The 17334-nt window shown below is 44.0% G+C and overlaps 2 protein-coding genes across 3 annotated transcripts in view; one reads left to right on the top strand and one right to left on the bottom strand.

Annotated features, from left to right (window-relative positions):
* NOD1 (nucleotide binding oligomerization domain containing 1) overlaps positions 1-7641 on the top strand; it is a 29433-nt gene extending 21792 nt beyond the window's left edge. Inside the window, exons 10-12 of the mRNA XM_042816605.1 lie at positions 54-137; positions 1371-1454; positions 2797-7641. Coding sequence (XP_042672539.1) covers positions 54-137; positions 1371-1454; positions 2797-2869 — 241 coding nt within the window. The 3' untranslated portion in view covers positions 2870-7641. The remainder of the gene's footprint in view (positions 1-53; positions 138-1370; positions 1455-2796) is intronic.
* ZNRF2 (zinc and ring finger 2) overlaps positions 7544-17334 on the bottom strand; it is a 55619-nt gene continuing 45828 nt past the window's right edge. Inside the window, exons 3-6 of one of the 2 annotated variants that reach the window (XR_006168414.1) lie at positions 15197-15302; positions 14471-14548; positions 12680-13306; positions 7544-9118 (exon numbers count right to left, since the gene is read on the bottom strand). Coding sequence is in view for 1 of the 2 variants with exons in the window: in XM_042816607.1 (XP_042672541.1) it covers positions 14491-14548; positions 15197-15302 (164 nt within the window). In the remaining variant the exon portion in view is untranslated. Of the gene's footprint in view, positions 13307-14470; positions 14549-15196; positions 15303-17334 lie in introns of both variants that reach the window. The other variant, XM_042816607.1, reaches the window with a different exon arrangement.

Genomic DNA, 17334 nt, shown 5'->3' with positions numbered 1-17334 from the left:
CAGGAAACTGAAAAATGATAGCGTCTTAAGACAACGTTTTCTCTCCCACCTAGGCTGACAAAAAATGAGCTGGATGATGAGGCAGCAATGAGTTTTGCAGAGATGCTGAAGATCAACAAGAAACTGGTGCATTTATGGTAAGTTACATTCCACAGAGGCACAGTCTCTTTGGCAGTAACCGCATTAAAGCTTCACCTTCCAAGTCTATGTAGGTCACAGTACACTCTCTGTGCATGGTCTGGATGCAGCTGACTGGTTGTAGACAGCTTTAATGGAAAGTTAATAAAGCTGCTGTCTAGTGTTTTGAACCTGCTTTCTTACAGGGAAAACTTTAAGCTGGCTGTGTGTCCTGGTAACTTTTGAACTGCACAGCTGCCTTGTTTATCTGTAGCAGCTCATTACTGGCCTCAAACGTAAATTTCAGAAAAATACTAGCAGATATCTAGCATAAAGTAATGTTATTGTGATCTCTACTGTGAAAGTAGCAAGCTCAATTGCTTGCTTTCAGCCAATATCCTTCAGCCAAGAACCTACACAGAACACTTATGTGGCCATTTGCCCCTTGCTTTCTTCTGTGGCACTTTCACTGACACAGGACACTTAGCCGTGAGACACAAATCCCTGGGAAAGCAGAGGTTCTTGTTTCTAGCAATCACAAGGATACTTGTTAAACTTCTGGGAAACCACAGGCAGGCAGCCCTAATCCAGAGGTTCACAATAATTTGCCTGTGAATGGGGTTGGGCAGATGTGGGCTGTGAAACAAACAGCCATCCATTCATGCCAAGTGATTGAGAGAACATAATAAACAGAGTCCTTTTACAAGCTTGTACAAAACCTTTGCTAAGCACACTTTAGCATTCCCTGTGTTTATTTGTAGTCCATGCCCTTAGGAAAGTACTGACTGCCAGAGGGAACAGATACTTGTGGTCTCTTGTAAAAACAGCAGAAGTTCTGGTGCCCATCACCCTGCAAATAAAAGGGAGATGGGAAGAGCTTGATTTCTTCATGCACAGCTGCAGATACATTACACTGGGCAGCGTGTCTGTGTCAGAGAGCCCCCAACACTGCAATCTCATACCAGCAGTAAAGAGTTCTCAGCAAAAATGTGTCAGCAGTGTCAGCTCAGTATCTCCAGAATGCAGCCACAGGCAAGCTTAGAAGGAAGCGATTGACACTCTGAGCTCCACTTCTGAAAGTGCATCTGCAGGCATCTGACAAGCACTGCGTGCACTCCTCAGAGATGGAAATCACAACTGTCTTCCTGTTGCAAACTGACAGCTTTGCTCCTTGACATCAAGCTGAGTTCAGGCCGTGCATGTGCTATGAAACAGTTTGTGTGCCGGGCTGATATGAAGTGCTTTCTTTTTAGGCTTATCCAGAATCAAATTACAGCCAAAGGAGTGAAGTACCTCAGCGAAGCTCTCAAGGAGAACACAGCCATCAAAGAAGTCTGGTAAAGATCCCCTCCTCAAAAGCTCACTTCTTAAACTTTCTTTTCCTTTAAAACAATAGCATTAACTTTCTAGCCTAAAAAGAACAAAAACAAAAACCACAAATAGAAAAACAACAAACACAGAGCAAGTTTCTATAGAGCAGGGGCTGCAGTTCCAGCAAGTTTCAAAGAGGTAAAAAGCCTTTGTCACTGGAACACTTCCCTGTGTATTATGATATCAGGGAGCTCTGTTAGTTCATGTCTGTCTGTACTGCCGACTTGCAGAACGTGTGTTTCTGCAGAGCTGGGCCATTGCTGTGACAGGTTTTGCTTTTTGTGATTTATTTTCAAACTTCTTAACATGTTTCTACCTCTAAGGAGCTCAATCCCAACAAGCAGGAGCTGGCTACGTTTAATTAGCATTACTAATTTGGTTCATATTATTTGTGCCTGGATTTTCTTTGGGCGGTGCTCCAAGCACACCAGAAGTGCTAAGCTCTGAGGAGATTAACTTTTTTGTGAGATTTGCTTGTTTTAGATTAGGCAGGCATCAGGCAGTCACGCATGTGCATTGCAGGGCACAGTGCCAAGCACCACATTCCTTCCCTCACCTCTGGGAGCTTGGGAGTCAATAGAGTGGTGCTGGTTTTAGCGCTGCTGCTTCTGTATTACTGAACGTGACATTTATTTTTTAAAAACACGTATTTGTTTTAATGAAAGGACACTGAATTCCTGCTCACAAAGACAGTGACTCACTCCATCTGACAGAGGGCTCCCCAGGGATGTGGAAGAAGCTTCTTTCAAAGGCTGCTGCCAGCTGCCAAAGAGGCTGCAATACCCACCTTAGAAATTCTGAGTTTTCAAATCAAAGTCTGTCTTTTGGTTCTTGCTTGGCTTTTCAGGTGTGCTTTCTAGCCCTCATCGTTTCATAAACTTTGTATTTTAATAGCATTTCTGGGAACTGCACATTTCAGGCTACTTATTTTCAGGGGTGTAAATACCAATGTGGCCAGATTTGAACATTTTGCCATGTCATCTCACGTGAATTATGTCCAAGTACTTAAGAGCTTGCTTTCTTTGTTGTCATGGAAGACTCAAAAGGCTGCGAAGACAATATCAACTTCTGTCAGCCATATGCTGCTTTTCACAGCAGTGCTGTCACCATTTGGCCCCAGGCAGCACCATGTTCCTGTACCCCTGTTGCTTACGGCCCTGACTTCTCCAAGTGAGCTCATAGAAATCAGCCCATCATCCTGCTCTGTCCCATCCAGCTCTCCACTTCAAACCTTGGTAAAACAGACGATGGGCAGCAGTCACTGCCTCCCTTTCACATCCCTTTTACGTCCCTACTTCTCTCCAATAGTTTGAATGGGAACCTGATAAGTCAAGAAGAAGCCAAAGCTTTTGAAAGTGAAGAACGGATCATTTGCTTCTGAGTGAGGACTTCCCCATTTGGACAAGCTTTGTGTTACAGAAGCTGCCACGCTTGGACTGCAGCGTTACAGAGGCAGTGCTCGTGGCAATGCCTGCTATCCCTAATCCTCTTGGTGAGTGGGAAATTGCCTTGGTAAATAATTAATATCTGTACAGTGCTTTGAAGATGGAACACCAAGTGTTAACAGAGGTAATCCAGGGGCATGTGTGTGCATTTTGACAACTGAGCTCAGATTTATTCTATATACTGCTGTGATTAATCTCTAACTTATTTATCTACATGAATCTACGCACACACGTCTACATGCAAGAAGACACAGGCTCCAAAGCACACAGCACTACTTGCCTCGTAACTGAAAATAATAGTCTGGATGGAAACATAGACTGTCTCAAAAGGCTGCATGGTACCAATGCTTTCAGCATGAATCCTCCCATGCCTAGAAATCAGACCCTCATTTTCCCACTGACTTACAGCAGTTGTAGGCACTGTGTTTTTTTGGAGAAACAGATACATGAGGCTCCAATTACTTTCCATAATCTTTTTTCCATATTGAAGCCAATACATTTTCTTTTATACAGGCAGAAAGCTTCGCTGCCATTTCTGTAAAATCATAACACAGGCAGTAAAACACTTTTGCCTAACATTTCCTGAGGGCTGCACAACAACTGCCACCCCCTGTTCTTACAGTGTTTGTTCTGGGGAGAGGGTCTGGAGATGTATGTGACAAATTAATGAGGGGCTGTGCACTGCCTTGGCTCGTGGCCTGGATGTGGTGCTGGTGGCACTACATCAGTGTTAAGTTGCCTGGCTTCACGGGGAGAAAGAACAACTGAAAACCAATGGTGTCAGGTGGAAATCTCTCAGCAACACATCCACAGAGATTGCTTGGAAACCTTTTATCTGACCCTTGAACTATTGGGAGGCACCATGCAATGGGGATATAGCAATAATAAGACCAGCAAGAAAACATTATCCCCCTCCAAAATAATGAGTGCTCAGAGAGTGTAACTTTAGGAACCTCAAAGGAAGGCAGTTTAAAGAGAAGCAGGCTGTTTGGTTTTTCAGGGTTTTTTTCCCCCGATTCCCTTCATAAAGGGAATCTCAGATTCTACCCCTGATGCACATGAAGAACCAAAAAATGGAGGAACACAGTCCATCCTCTGTCCTTCTTTCACGTTGTCACCTCTAAGAACTTTACAGACCAATGCTCCTGCTGCTGATGTCCCCACAAAACATTGGTGGGCTAGAAGAACCACCTTCCATCAAATTTCCTGCAAAGACAAACACAAAAGGCTCTCTGGGTAGGTGAGAGTTTCTCCTTATCCTGCCTGGAAGCAGACCTTTACCACTCCCCAGCTCCCTAACATATGAAGTGTTATAACACAGTAACACTGCTTTTCACAAAAAGAACAGTTTAAGAAAAAATTATATAGAGAGATATATAAATATATAAATATCCACATGAAAACCAATGTACCAAATATTACTCGTCAGTGGCTTTTCCACCCTGCCTGTGCTGCCAGCACTGGCTACTCAGAGGTAGGCAGGAAGGTGAGGCTCTCAGGCTGTACCAGCTAACAGGAATGGTTTCTGCACCTGAGCCATTTATTTACTGAGAACATGAGAGTCTCTTGGGCTGCAGCAGGTTGAGGCAGCCTCAGAGCTGGCAGATAGAGCAAACAAGCCCACCGTGGCACAGCCCAGAACTGATGATGGTGCCAGGTGCACCCATTCATCTCGGAGCAGATTTCAGGTTGCAAGAGCTTGCTTGGGCCAGTCCCAAGGTCAGGGCACTGCTCAGGCTGCTTTGGCAGGAGCAGCCAAGGCAGGGGACAGCCTCATTCATCAACTTACGGCCAGAGCTAGAAAAGCTAGCAGCTGCTGCAGGCAGGCTGAGTATCCTTGTGAGTTGGCTTGGCATGTGGGGCTGCATTCCCTTCCTTAAAGTCTTACCAGGCTACTTGTAGAGAGCTTCTGATCTTGGCTTCACAGCAAGAGCCATCTGTGCTTAAATTCAGACACAAGTATAACTTCTATTTTTTAAAGACTTGCTTGCTAAGATGTTCTCTGTATGCAGCATTACGTTTTTTCTACTTGTCCTCTGTGACAACAAACAACTTTATAAAGAACCCTAACAGCTTTTTGCAAGATCTTTGGCTTTGCTGACACTGCTGAGCAGCCCCATGGCTGGACTGAGGCAGGAATGAGGCTGTCCAGCTAATTCTGGCTGCCGCAGACAGGGGAGATCTGCCACTCGCTTGACCTTGCACAGGGCCACAGACTTACCAGCTGGTGAAACGGGTCTTAGAAGCCAGCAGTAGTGGCTGAGCACAAAGGAGCCATCTCTTGCTTTGGTAGGTGGGAACAGAATACAGGGACCAAGCTGGGTGAAAACAGCAGCCAGGCTGGGAGCCACACTGAGCACTGAGCCATAGACAGCAGTTCCTGTTGGTTTGTTCAGGGGTCAGAACAGGTGAGGCCTCTCAAACTGTGTTTACGTGGCAGCGTTGCACCATTGCTCCCTGCCAGCCAACGAGCTGTGAAGTTCTGAAGTAACTTACCCTGGGGTATACAGCAAAACTTGAAAGGAGGGTCAGCGTTCTGTAGAAAATAGCAACTGCATTTTAGGGAATGGCCACGTGTGGAGACAGCCCCCAAGCTCGAGCGAGCCCATGGCAAACAATTAAACTGCTGCCTACCATGTGAGTGCCAGAGTTCGGCCCGTGCAGGAGGCAGCGGCTTAATCGGCTGCGATAGCCTTGCCAGGAGGCTGGGAGGCCTCATGCTGGAGCAAATAAAGCCTGCAGGCGTTTGTGCTCCTGCTACCTGCCAGGCAATTTAATCCCGACTCTGGCAGATGTTAATCCTGGCACGGGTGGCTCCTAAAGAGCTTTCCTCTGAACTGGTCACCAGGTGCCCCGGGCAGGGAGTGGGGTGAGGAGGCCTTGCCGCATGGCCCACGGTGGGACTTCCAGTCGGTGCCAAAGCCCACACGCTGTGGGTTTTCCTTCTAACATTCAGAGCCTGCTTACAGAACCAGCCAGGAGGGGAGGGGAGAAGAGCCTCGGTTAAAATTTAAACACTTGTTCAAACAAAGACATCAGTAACCAGGGCAAAAAGGAAAAGCAGGACAGGAGCCTGACACAAAGCATGGCTCTGAGCACAAGGGGCCGAGGCCAGTGAGCACCTGCAGCCCCACCGAGCTCGGCCAAGGGCCCATCCCCATGCTTTTAATATCTGTCTCTATTCTGCTGCCTTTATGAGGAGTGAGTCATCATGCGTCAGCCAACGATGGGCTTTACACAATTATTTATTTATGTTGAACCCTCTTCCCCACCCCCGCACATCCCTGATCTCATCCCCCTCAGAAAACAGATGCTTTATGGAACAAGAGTGGAAAGCTCCATCCCAAAGGCGGCCCGTTGTCACTGCATAAAGGCACAGCTGCCCACCAGGTGGGACAGGGCCAGGCACCTGCACTGGCACGCAGAGCCCTGGACAGAGCATGAAGCTCTCAAAAACCAGGACGGAAGATGTCCCTACCCAGCCCCAGCTACCACAAGAACTCTCCCTGATATATCCCTTGGCCATCAGCCACACGTTCTCCTCCCCTCGCTGCTCAAAGCAGTGCTGCATCAGGAAACAAACACTCAGCTTCTGGTATGGGATGCTGCAGGCAAACAGCCTGCAGCCATGCTGGTGGCCCCAGAGCAGCCCGGTGTCACTGCTGTCCCCAGGGTGAGCAGCCAGGGCAGAGCTGGCACTGTAGGCTGCAGGGAGAATGAGGTGCCAGCAGGGGCCACTGAGTTGGATTTCCCATGTGAAATCCCCTACCTGCTGGAAGGGACTCACTCCAGACTTTCCCAATGCAACACCAAATCCTGCTCTCACTGCTCACATCACTCATAGCAAAGCTCTGATTTCATGGGCCTAAGAGCAGAACACAGGAGTTACTGGTGAGAAAGGAACTCATCCTTCCTAGAAGGCAACAGGAGAAAAAAGTTCCTCTAAGAGAAAGGAACTCATTCCTCAGCACTGACACCCAGCTGTCTCCATGTTAAAACTCATTTCCCAAGGAGAGAAAGCTGCAAGGTGGCAACTGTGTCTTAGCATGCTGCCCCAGGAAACGCAAAGCAGAGGACAACCAGCCCCAGGACATCTGTGCTGAACGCCCTGCTCTGGGAGCAGCCGGGCACCACAAGCAGGTGCTTCCTGTCTGCAGGGTGAACTCGCTGCCTGCACACAACCCCTGGTAGTGCGCTTCGGGTTTGCTCAGAGCAGCCGCAGCCTCTCCCCAGCTAGGTGATGGCAGCGGGGAAAACCAGCATAGCATCGCCTGCACATCCGCAGCTCTTCACCTCTTCAAACCACCGTGCGCTTCCCATCTCGGGTTGGCAGACGGGGCAGCTCTAAATGCTAATCTCAACGGCCATTACGCTCGTAAGGAGCACCAGAGCAGCCAACCACAGCCCAGCCACCTCACACAAAATGGCGTCACCACGGCCGGCAGCCCGGGGCAGGAGTGCTGCTGGCTCCTACCTGCACTCAGCGCCCACTGCTCCTCCAGCCAGGGGAACCCACTGCTCCTCCTTCCTCTGCAGCACAGGCGTGCAGCAGCTGTTGCCACGTTCAGCAGGACTTTACAACAAAAGTCACCTGGAAGTGCGGAGAGAGCTGTGCTTCAAAAGATTTATTACATATATTTGTACATATTTTACATGAATGGAATGTTAACGTACAACCTAAAAATCAATAAAAAAATATTTTCATCCACGATTATGTACTGGCAGACCATCAAAAAGAGTACCTTAGAACAACTGAAGTCAACTTGCAATCATACTGCTCAATTAAAAAAAAAAAAAGAGCACGTGTTACATCAGACATTGCAAATTACATTCTGATTTCTGCTCAGGGTAATGAAGGAAGACATCTTGTCCATTACCACCACATGGCCGTGTGGCATGGCAGGAGCACACAGCTCACCACTGCTCCACAGGCAGGGCTGGGAAGAGGCATAGGAAAGGGGGACATGGGCTGTGCTCCAGCAGCAGGGCGGCCTGCCAAGTGGGAAGAGAGGCAGAGCGAGACTCTCGATGATCAGGTGATAAGGAGAATGCCGGAGCACCACTTGTTCCATGTGATGCCTCAGCTTTTAAAATTAAGTAGTTCAGTAAAACATCCCCCTACAGCTAAGCCTCCTTTCTTCCTTGAAGGTTGTAGTACTTTGGCAATACCAGCTAAAAGAGAATTTCGGACTCTATGGTAGCGAATGCTTCAGCATCACACACACAGGAAGAACACAAAATCATGCTTTGCTGTCTCCTCCTGTTAGCATTTCACATCTTGGGAGCTTGTGACCAGTTATGTTGAACAAAATTTACATTTACGCATAACAAATCAGCAATGAAAAGGACAGATCTGAGTGAGAACAAGAAGAATGGAATTCGGCAACAGATTACGTACTTGTAGCATTGGATTACTTACATTTGAGACTGCCAGAATGGAGCAAATCCTACTTAACCATTGCAAAATCTTTGCCAAAGCACACCCAGGGTCAAAAGTCTCTCAAACAAACATAAATAGCTTAAAAGCTGCCAGGAAGATCAGCAAATAGTGGCCCTGCTTCCTCCTAGTTACTGTACGCTGGCAGCTTATTATAGCAAAGCCAGAACCAAGTCCACTCTTCTGCTGGTGCTGCATGTTGCTGCGATGGTTTATCCGAGCGAGTCTTCAGCAAACCATGCCACCATGAGGTCATTGTACAGCTCGCCCTGCCATCAGCTCTGAGTACACAAGTACAAGGTTACTTCACAGAGCACTGTGCAGAACCTTGGGAAGCCAGCAGACCACGTAGCACAGCACTCACAAGAGAACCAACTGCAACTTGAGGCAAGCTGAAACTCAAAACACTGTGGTTTTGTTTCCCCCCCAGTGAGCTAAAATGTCTTCAACCTGAATTCAGCATCATGTTAATTTATGCTGAAGAAACGTCACAGAAGTTTATATTTAGGAAACAAATACTGGACACTGTTCTCTTGAGAATTTCTCTGTTATTTTCAGTGCCAAAAAGTGGGACAAGCTGATGATGCTGCTACAGAAAAAAGCATGTTTGATTGGGCTGTAGCAAAACCTGTAACAAGTCCTTCTCTTCTAAAGAGCCTCCTCCTCCACTGTTCTTGCAGATGTCAATGGAAAGCATTTCCAAAGACTGAGGGGATATGGTCCTAAGATGTAGCATGTCTTCCTTCAGCTAGGAAAAAGAGAAATGCATACTAAAATGACTTTTAAGCTTGGAGGAGTGGAATGTGAATCTCAAGATACAGCATTCTTCAAAAATGAGACAATCTTCCATGGCACAGGTGAGCTGGAAGATCCCATAGCAGCATGTCCACATTGCCAGGTATGCAGTATTCTCTTGGTAGGATCGCAGCTGCACATGCAAATTCAGCAGATACAAGACTGCAATACCAAATCTGCAATACCAAATCTGCACATAAATATTCTCTTTCCATGTGACAAAGCAGCAACATTCACAAAGATGACATGGCCTTCATCACAACCAGCATGAGCTTTGTTGCTGTTTACTACTTAGAGATAAGTAATAGTGCCAAGTTCCCTGGGTTTGGGTTGAACACAAGAAATGCAGCAAATTTCTGAAGCCCTTAAATGGAAAAGGCCATAAACACATCTCAGCTATTAGACACTAGCCATCCATAAACAGCAACACAAAGATCCATGGTTCTGAAAAAAGAAGAAAAAGATATTTTCCACATTTGCTGACATTTTAGTCTGCTGGAAGTCCCCAGACTCTCAGCAAAGACTTAATTAAAAAGCCAGTGCTGCTTCTAGTGTTAGGAGCTAGGATTAATACATAAATCTGGAAACTAAGCTGTAAAACCTCATTTACATCATAAAGGGGGAGAAGAAGGGGAAGAAACAGGTCACAAGAATCCACCCACACCTTCGTACCTTACCTACATTTTCCACTTCAATATACTGCAGTACACTTACCCTTGAATATGAAAATTAAATTGATTACAAGTAAGACGATGTTTTACGCTTTATTCTTCCAGAATAAACCACAAATCTGTGGTGGGCTTCAAGTTTTTCTTTTCCCTCCCCCATCACTGAACTCACAATGTCTGAAGTACATGTTGAAAGAAAATTCACTTAACTACTTCCTAAAGAAAATGGCATTAGGGAGATACAGATTTAAAAGAGACAACCAGTGCCCCGTGCTGACAGTAGCGTGGCTCTCTTGGCATTGTATAGAGGACAGCTGCACACAGCTCAAATCATAGCCTCCTCCACTAAGAGCTTCGGAACACAAATTGCTACTCAACACACGTAGGTATGTTACAAGCTCAAAAAACCTCACATTTCAGGACAGCGTCGAGTCTATTCTTCCCCTCTGGCAAGCAGCATGTCAGCATGTTTATGGCAGACCTGAGTGTGGGAATTATTTCATACCCTTACTTACTTAGGGAAGATATAGGTCAGATGACTCAAATACTCTGAAACAGCACAGACTTGGCAATTTTAATATATTTACAGGCAAAGAAGCATATCGCACCAAAATAGAAGTTATTGCTTCTTGTGGACAAGTGCGGTATTCCTTGATTGAGACACAAGACTTGTTTGATGTTCATTTTTCCCTCCTGAAGCACAACGATTCAGGACCACTGTGAGGTTGTTGTTAAAATGAAGGTGTTGCCTACAATGAGCATCTCCAACTGACTGACACAGCTGGTGAGAGAACACTTACAAAGGTGAATTTCCACAGGCATTTTCAGAGTCAAACATCGATCTCATGCTTCCACGTCATTCTTGGCTTGGTCTATATTACACATTTTGATAGAAGAAAACCTTTCATAGGCTTTCAGAAGATATTTACAGATACCAAGAATGCAAAACCAGCATCTAAGGTTGCCCCCCGTATCAGTTCCTCAAACAATATGAAGTAGTGCAGCTCTACTGTGCTGATGGAAGCAGGAGCAGACTCCTTCCCAGCAAAACCACGCTAGTGGCATGCTTTTCAAACACTGACCCTCAGCACAGGACAGCAGTTCTAACTATTGGGTCTTTAAGCAATCTATTTGCATCTGAAAGCAGAAAATACAGGTGCTCAAAATGGCAATAAATGAACTAGAGGTACGAACTACCAAAATCAAGCTTAAGTTGTAAACAAATTTATGTTTAGAATATCTATCTACTTAATTCCCAAGCCAAAGACCATCTACGACCTTGGAGCACAGAACACCCAAACACTAACCTACCCGCGGTACACATCACGTTTCTGCAGGCATGAAGCCAGCAGCAAACACCAAATCAATGCAAATGCAACATCTTCAACTTCAGAAGACAGTAGGAATTTAGAACACTGGAAAAGTGGGCCTGCAGGCAACACCACTGTGAGTGTTACAGGTGCTGTAATTCTTCCTACTCCCCACCCCCTGTGACAATACAAGGCAACACAACATTTCTTGGCTAAAAAGGAAATCGTGCAGGGAACTACTGTACATGTGATATGACTTCAGAATTAAAGCGTGACAAAATGGTTCTGCTTCCACTGAAAAAGAGAACACAGCAGGGCCCCACAGTTACAGGTTCAGCTGAAACTGGTGATGGAAGCCCAAAAACGTAGAAACAGCATCATCAACTAAGAAAACAATCTAGTTTGGACTCTTTTTCTTTCTTTCTGCAGCATAATAATGGCATTTTACAGTGCAAAATTCAGGGAAAACTGTTACCCAGGAAATAATTGCTCTGCAAGCAAGACATGGGAGTCTACTAACATGTACTGCACTTGTTCTCCCATATAGCAGCTCCTGTCCTTTGCCCTTTTTGATATGAATCACAGTAACAACAGAAACATGTATGAAACAAAAACCAAAAGAGCAGAATTATGTATGTACAAGAAAAAAGTTTGAACTGTGCAGTTTATTTTCACTATTGAAACCCACTAAAACTGCTGTCACAAATAAATATTCATGAACTCTTCCCTGCACTGTGAAATTCAGATACTGCTATGATTGATTCTGGATATAAAAGTTATCCTTCTAAGCCCTGATATCTCTTCCAGTTTGTCTTTTTTTTTTTTCCTTCCCCTTTCTCTTTTTGGAACTGCAATACTTTATGGAAACTAATACTCATCCACAAGTTTTCCTTGGTGTGCCCCCTGCAGACAGCTGGTGATCCACGGAGCCTTGGTTATACCAGTATAATACAGTAAAATAATAATAAATTAAACAACTGCAGGTGCCTTTTTAAAAAAGAAAACAAACCACACTGTCAAATGTCAGCCTCCACATGAAGAGACCAATTATTTAGATTGCAAAGTACTACAAATCCTGCCATCAAATAAAAAAAACATTCAAACAAGGAAACAAAGAAAAACTTGCACATTAAAAACTGTGTTTTAAAAGCTAAACACAAATCCCACCTGGATGTTATCTCACCCATGCTCACTAACAAAAACCCTCTTGCTGTGCCCACATTTGCAGTTATTCATTTCCACCTCAGGAGGCAGCCTGGAGATGAGAGTAGTACAATAAAATAATTACCTGAAACATTTTTAAAAAAATACCCGTTAAACAAATTACCTTAACTGGCAGCACTTAAAATTGGTAATTCTCCTTTTTTTTTTCCTACTAAAAAAAAGTTGCATAGCTGTAAGATTTTGCTTTGCTGCTTTTTTTGTTTGTTGGTTTTTACTCACAAGCAGTGTAAGAGAAGTTTTAGTTACTGCAATAGCAATACAATGTGCAGATTTCAACAATTCCTATAGCTTGGATCAATATAAATTAGTTACCTGTCTCAGATTTACTCTTTGGACTGCATTGTGACAAAGGTTTAATTAGAAAATTTTGACGTATTCCTGTGCAGAGAAGTTTATGTTTTCTGTTCTTGTAAAAGTGAAGAACATAAAATAGGGTGTGAATTCAGGAAATAAGGTCACGCTGTTAGATTACACTTAAATTTGCCATTTACTCTTCTTCAGCCAACAAGAAGGTGAACATGTTCCCACTCAAAAATGGGGCCACCCTCCTGCAAGGGTCTCAGACAGCACGTATCGAACGTCTCAGCTTCCACTTGAAGCAGCAGGAAACGTGTCCAATAACCTGCTTCTTCACAGAACCAGAAGTTAGGCTGAAATTAGGAACTTTGGCCTTCCATACAAAATAGTGTCAATAGCGTCTGTTAGGGGGAGTAGATTGTTACAGAGTGTGCAGCATTTTCAAAATCCCTGTGTGTCCTTTGCATGAGTGTTTGGTATACTGAGCACTACTGGCAAGTAAGTGGTGTCCACAATGCTTTTTCCATGTCAATGTCCATCTTTGCCTTTTTCAGCCACAAAGAACAGTTACTCTCAGGCCAGGCACGCTGTGTTCAGCAAGGGAACCTCAGATCTCCTATGTTTTCTGACCAGTGGAAGCAGCTGTTAAGAAAGCAGAAGGCAAAGTATCAGCATTTCAGCTACTTAAGTATCTAACACACAGAAACATCACGAACACGAGCACTTTCATTTCCCCTTTTCCCTTGGCCCTCAATTATCACCATCACCACTGTGAGGAAAAAAAGAAAGCAAATTGGGTTTAACACAAGGTTAGACACGAGCGTTTACAGACACAAATGTGTTCACAGACAGCACGTGGATTTCTTCCACAATTCAGTTGTTGGGGGCAATTCAGAACATGGGTTGCTTTGTTTAGTAATTCTAGCTCATACCACCCTGCCTTTTAAACGATCATCCCTATAACAGGACACCCTCCCTCAGGTTTTCTCTGCTACCATTCAGCGATCCAAGCCAAGCGAAACAAATGAACGCCAGCGGTGATGTCTTCAGATTATGACGATGATTCTCACCTTTAGCAAAGCAACCATTTTTGGAATCAATTTTCACCTACTGATCAGAATTTCAGTTACAGTGTGGAATACTGGTAGCCAAACATCATAAACCATGACACCATTCCTTTAAGAGAGCTGGTGTTTTGCAATGCTTGGGAGCAGTAGCTCAGTGCGAGGCAAAGATTTAGAACTAGCCAACTAAAGGAATAAACTTATTCTTTAAGCCTTTGACACTGACTGCAGATCTGAAATAACAACAGCTATAAGCTGGAAATAATGAATCTCTGTGGGATAGGATGGGTAGAAATGTTAATTTTTATTTTTTTTTTTAACATTCTGGAACACTTTAAGACGAAAGTGATTTTGAAAATACCTAATTTCAACTTTTTTTAATGATTCCAAAAGCTTTCTTTCAGAAATGCATGCCGTGGAACAGTCCAAAATTACACGGTTATGCTATTTTGATCTTGTTTCATTTCCATGGAAAAAATACTCTTTAAAAGTTAATGCTAAAGCTTTACTGGCACTGACTTGCCACTTTCCAGCACTAAAACTGGAATACATCATTTCAGACCACACCATAAAAGGATGCAAAACCCTTTTATATATTGTAATATACGTCACTGCTCACTGATTAATATTGCAGTTCTGAGACACATTAGCAAATTCACAGGTTATGAAACAGCATCAAGAGTAATTTCAGATAATCAATTGTAATATTGTTAGAATGTATGTATCTAAAAATAAATATTACCTAAGAACACGAATCTTCCCTTAATCTGATGGATGCTCAGGGCAAGATCTATTGACTTCAAACCATTCATCTATGCAGCTGTCGGATGGAAGACAAAAATGAAAGCAATTAACATGAATATCCCAGTAATTCCCAGTAAGGAATGCATATTAACTGGTTTCTCATGATTTCCATGTGCAGTGGGATTTTACATTAACAAAGAAAAACACGTATATACACACATGCCTGTCCACACCCTACATCTTTATATGTTCACAAACAAAAAAAATGTTAAAATCTGCTAGGAAAGCCTTTCACAAATTGTTAGCCAGCTTTCGTACACAGGTGACTTTACTACTAACACTACCATCTCGTTACACCAGGCACTGACATCGTACATACCGTAATTACAGGCAGTAGTGAAAACTATTATGAAACAGTTTTAAAAAGCACTCCCTCTTAAGCCTAATGGCATTAGACAAGGCTGTTATTACAAAAGTATCTGCAATCCAAGCTCGATAGCTGTGATGTCCACTTCTGCAGAAGTGATTTTGGCCTTTTTTTCATGTAAGTGGGAGAAGCTAATTGGGGAAAAATGCAGACAGAAGTCACTTAAAGATCACCTTTAGTGTGGTTACTGCCTGGCTTTTGTTTGTGTGAAGTGCAAAAAGCAACCAAGTTTTAGTGAAGTTACTCTACAAATGCAACTTTCAGGACTTCTGGGTATGCACCATAAGGAATACTTGCCCTTTATGATATATGCAGAGGCAAGGCAGCCGTGCTATAGTATCTCCCTGCTGCAGCTCTTCCAGGCATATTGCACACTCCCCAGTATCTTTACTCAGCACGTCCTCTGAAGAAAGAGAACAAAGTTGAACAGTCAAAAAGCAGGCTACCACAAAGCAAAACATTCTCTGTTCAGAACATCAAGGGCAGCTACAGAAGATAGTTCTTGTCCTGCAGAAGGAGCCGTCAAGGTGAGTTTGGGTCATGCATGCCATATGACAGAAGATTCCTGATGAGAGACATCTCAACAGCTCAAACTAAAATATGATTATGGTTCAGTATCTCGCTTGAACACAGCCACAGCTCAAAATGAAGCCCTGCAGGAAGACAACCACACAGAGGGGATGGGTAGCCACAGTCAGCAGTCAGTAATCCTTGGGGGCTTATACACTCCCAGCAGATGGACATCCCACCACAGACTGCTCTGATCCAACTTGGGAAACCTGAGCTCTGAGGCAGGCAGCTGCTACATATGCAAGCTGTGCTGCTGACCCCAGGAGCTTAACACTGGGAAAAGTTGGTACATCATCCAGATGGCAACTACTGACTCCTGGACTTTGAGGCTTCATTCTGGGGGGGTTTGCTTAGCCAGCCCCTCCTCCCCACATTCAGCTGTCTTGATGGAGGCTAAGTCCAAGCCTGAAGATAATATTTCTCCAGACAAGACACTGCAATTAATTAACTATTATCTTCCTCCTTCTAAACACTTGGCCTATCATTTGCTTTCTTCTGCTCTCCTACTCATTTCTCTTCTATACATCTGCCTTTCTCTAATTTTAGCAAGCCACTCCAGGACTTGTATTCCATACCTTCGACCTGAAGGTTCTAAATTCCTGGAATCACTTTTTTTTTTTGCATCATTACCAAATCCCATAAGAACTCAGGAGACAGTATGTTACTGAGAACGCATAAGAATTGGCTTTCAAATAGAAGTTTCTGGGAAAATGCATTATTTTTAATAAAAACCTTCTCTCTTGGACACTGCTCTTAGCCAGAATATAGGACGCAGAATTCAGTCTTGGCACAATACAAAGCAGGAGATGACAGAAGGCCCCGTTTACCAGAAGCAGGTTAGAAGCAACCTCACACAGTGCACAGCTATCAGAAAAGGACCACGCAGCAACCAGCAATCCCTGGCAGGTCAGAAAGGTGCACACTTGGCTGAAGTAGAGACCACGTGTTCAAATTTCTGCAGCTTAACCAGAAGGAGCCTAAAGGGATTCTTTATGAGGATTGCGATTTCCTGACTGAGAAACCATCAGTTCTAAGCTATGCTCTCAGGTGTCTCCTGTACTCATCACTATAGCATTCCAAACACACAAAATGACAAGCATACAACTAAAAAGCCATCACTGTGGGAATAAGTAAGAGGTATGAAATCAGATCAACTGTGTTTCTCTAGGAATTGTAGCAATTTACCTTACAGGTGCTTGGGTTTCTAGAAGAGTACTCATTCCACGCTAATCTTCATTGGTTACGCTTGAAAATACTGCGTGATGCCACGTGCCTTCATGGGCATCTTCATGGGGATATGTGAAATATCTCTAAGGAACTAATCAACCGTACACACACTACAGTGAAGAAAACTAAAACAAAAATGTATTTCACAAATGGTAATATAATTTGTAGGCATCACTTTAAGAAATTGCTTCGGTTTTTGTAAGTATTACAAGACATACGGATTCAAGAACTGAAGAAGGAAAGCCATCTAAGACAATGCAAAAGCTCTTAAAAATTCATCTGTTGTTAGAGAATCCCAACCTGCCCAGAAGAGCTCCCTCTTAACAAATCCTTCCTTGACCATTATACTGTATGAGGACATATTTTAATATCTGACACCGGGAGACAAAGACTGTAGAGACAGCCCAGTCCTGTTACAACAGAGATACGAATCTCCACCTGACGCTCTCAGGCTCTATCTTAGAACACCTGTTTGCACAAATACTCAGCCAAAAGTCCTACCAGCAGATCCACTCTTCCCACAGCTGGGTCACTGGAAGAAGGGCCATTAATGCTGCAAGCATATATCATACACACACTTAATAAAAGTCAAGTTCCCAAAGTTATTTTTAATCAGATTAGCAACTGGTACCCAAAAC

The sequence above is a fragment of the Centrocercus urophasianus genome, unplaced genomic scaffold (assembly GCF_019232065.1).
Source record: "Centrocercus urophasianus isolate 14NV4802_14NV808 unplaced genomic scaffold, USGS_Curo_1.0 seq_16, whole genome shotgun sequence".
NCBI classification, from domain to species: Eukaryota; Metazoa; Chordata; class Aves; order Galliformes; family Phasianidae; genus Centrocercus; species Centrocercus urophasianus.
The sequence above is the reverse complement of the archived record's forward strand: the minus strand, read 5'-3'. Positions and strand labels throughout refer to the sequence as shown.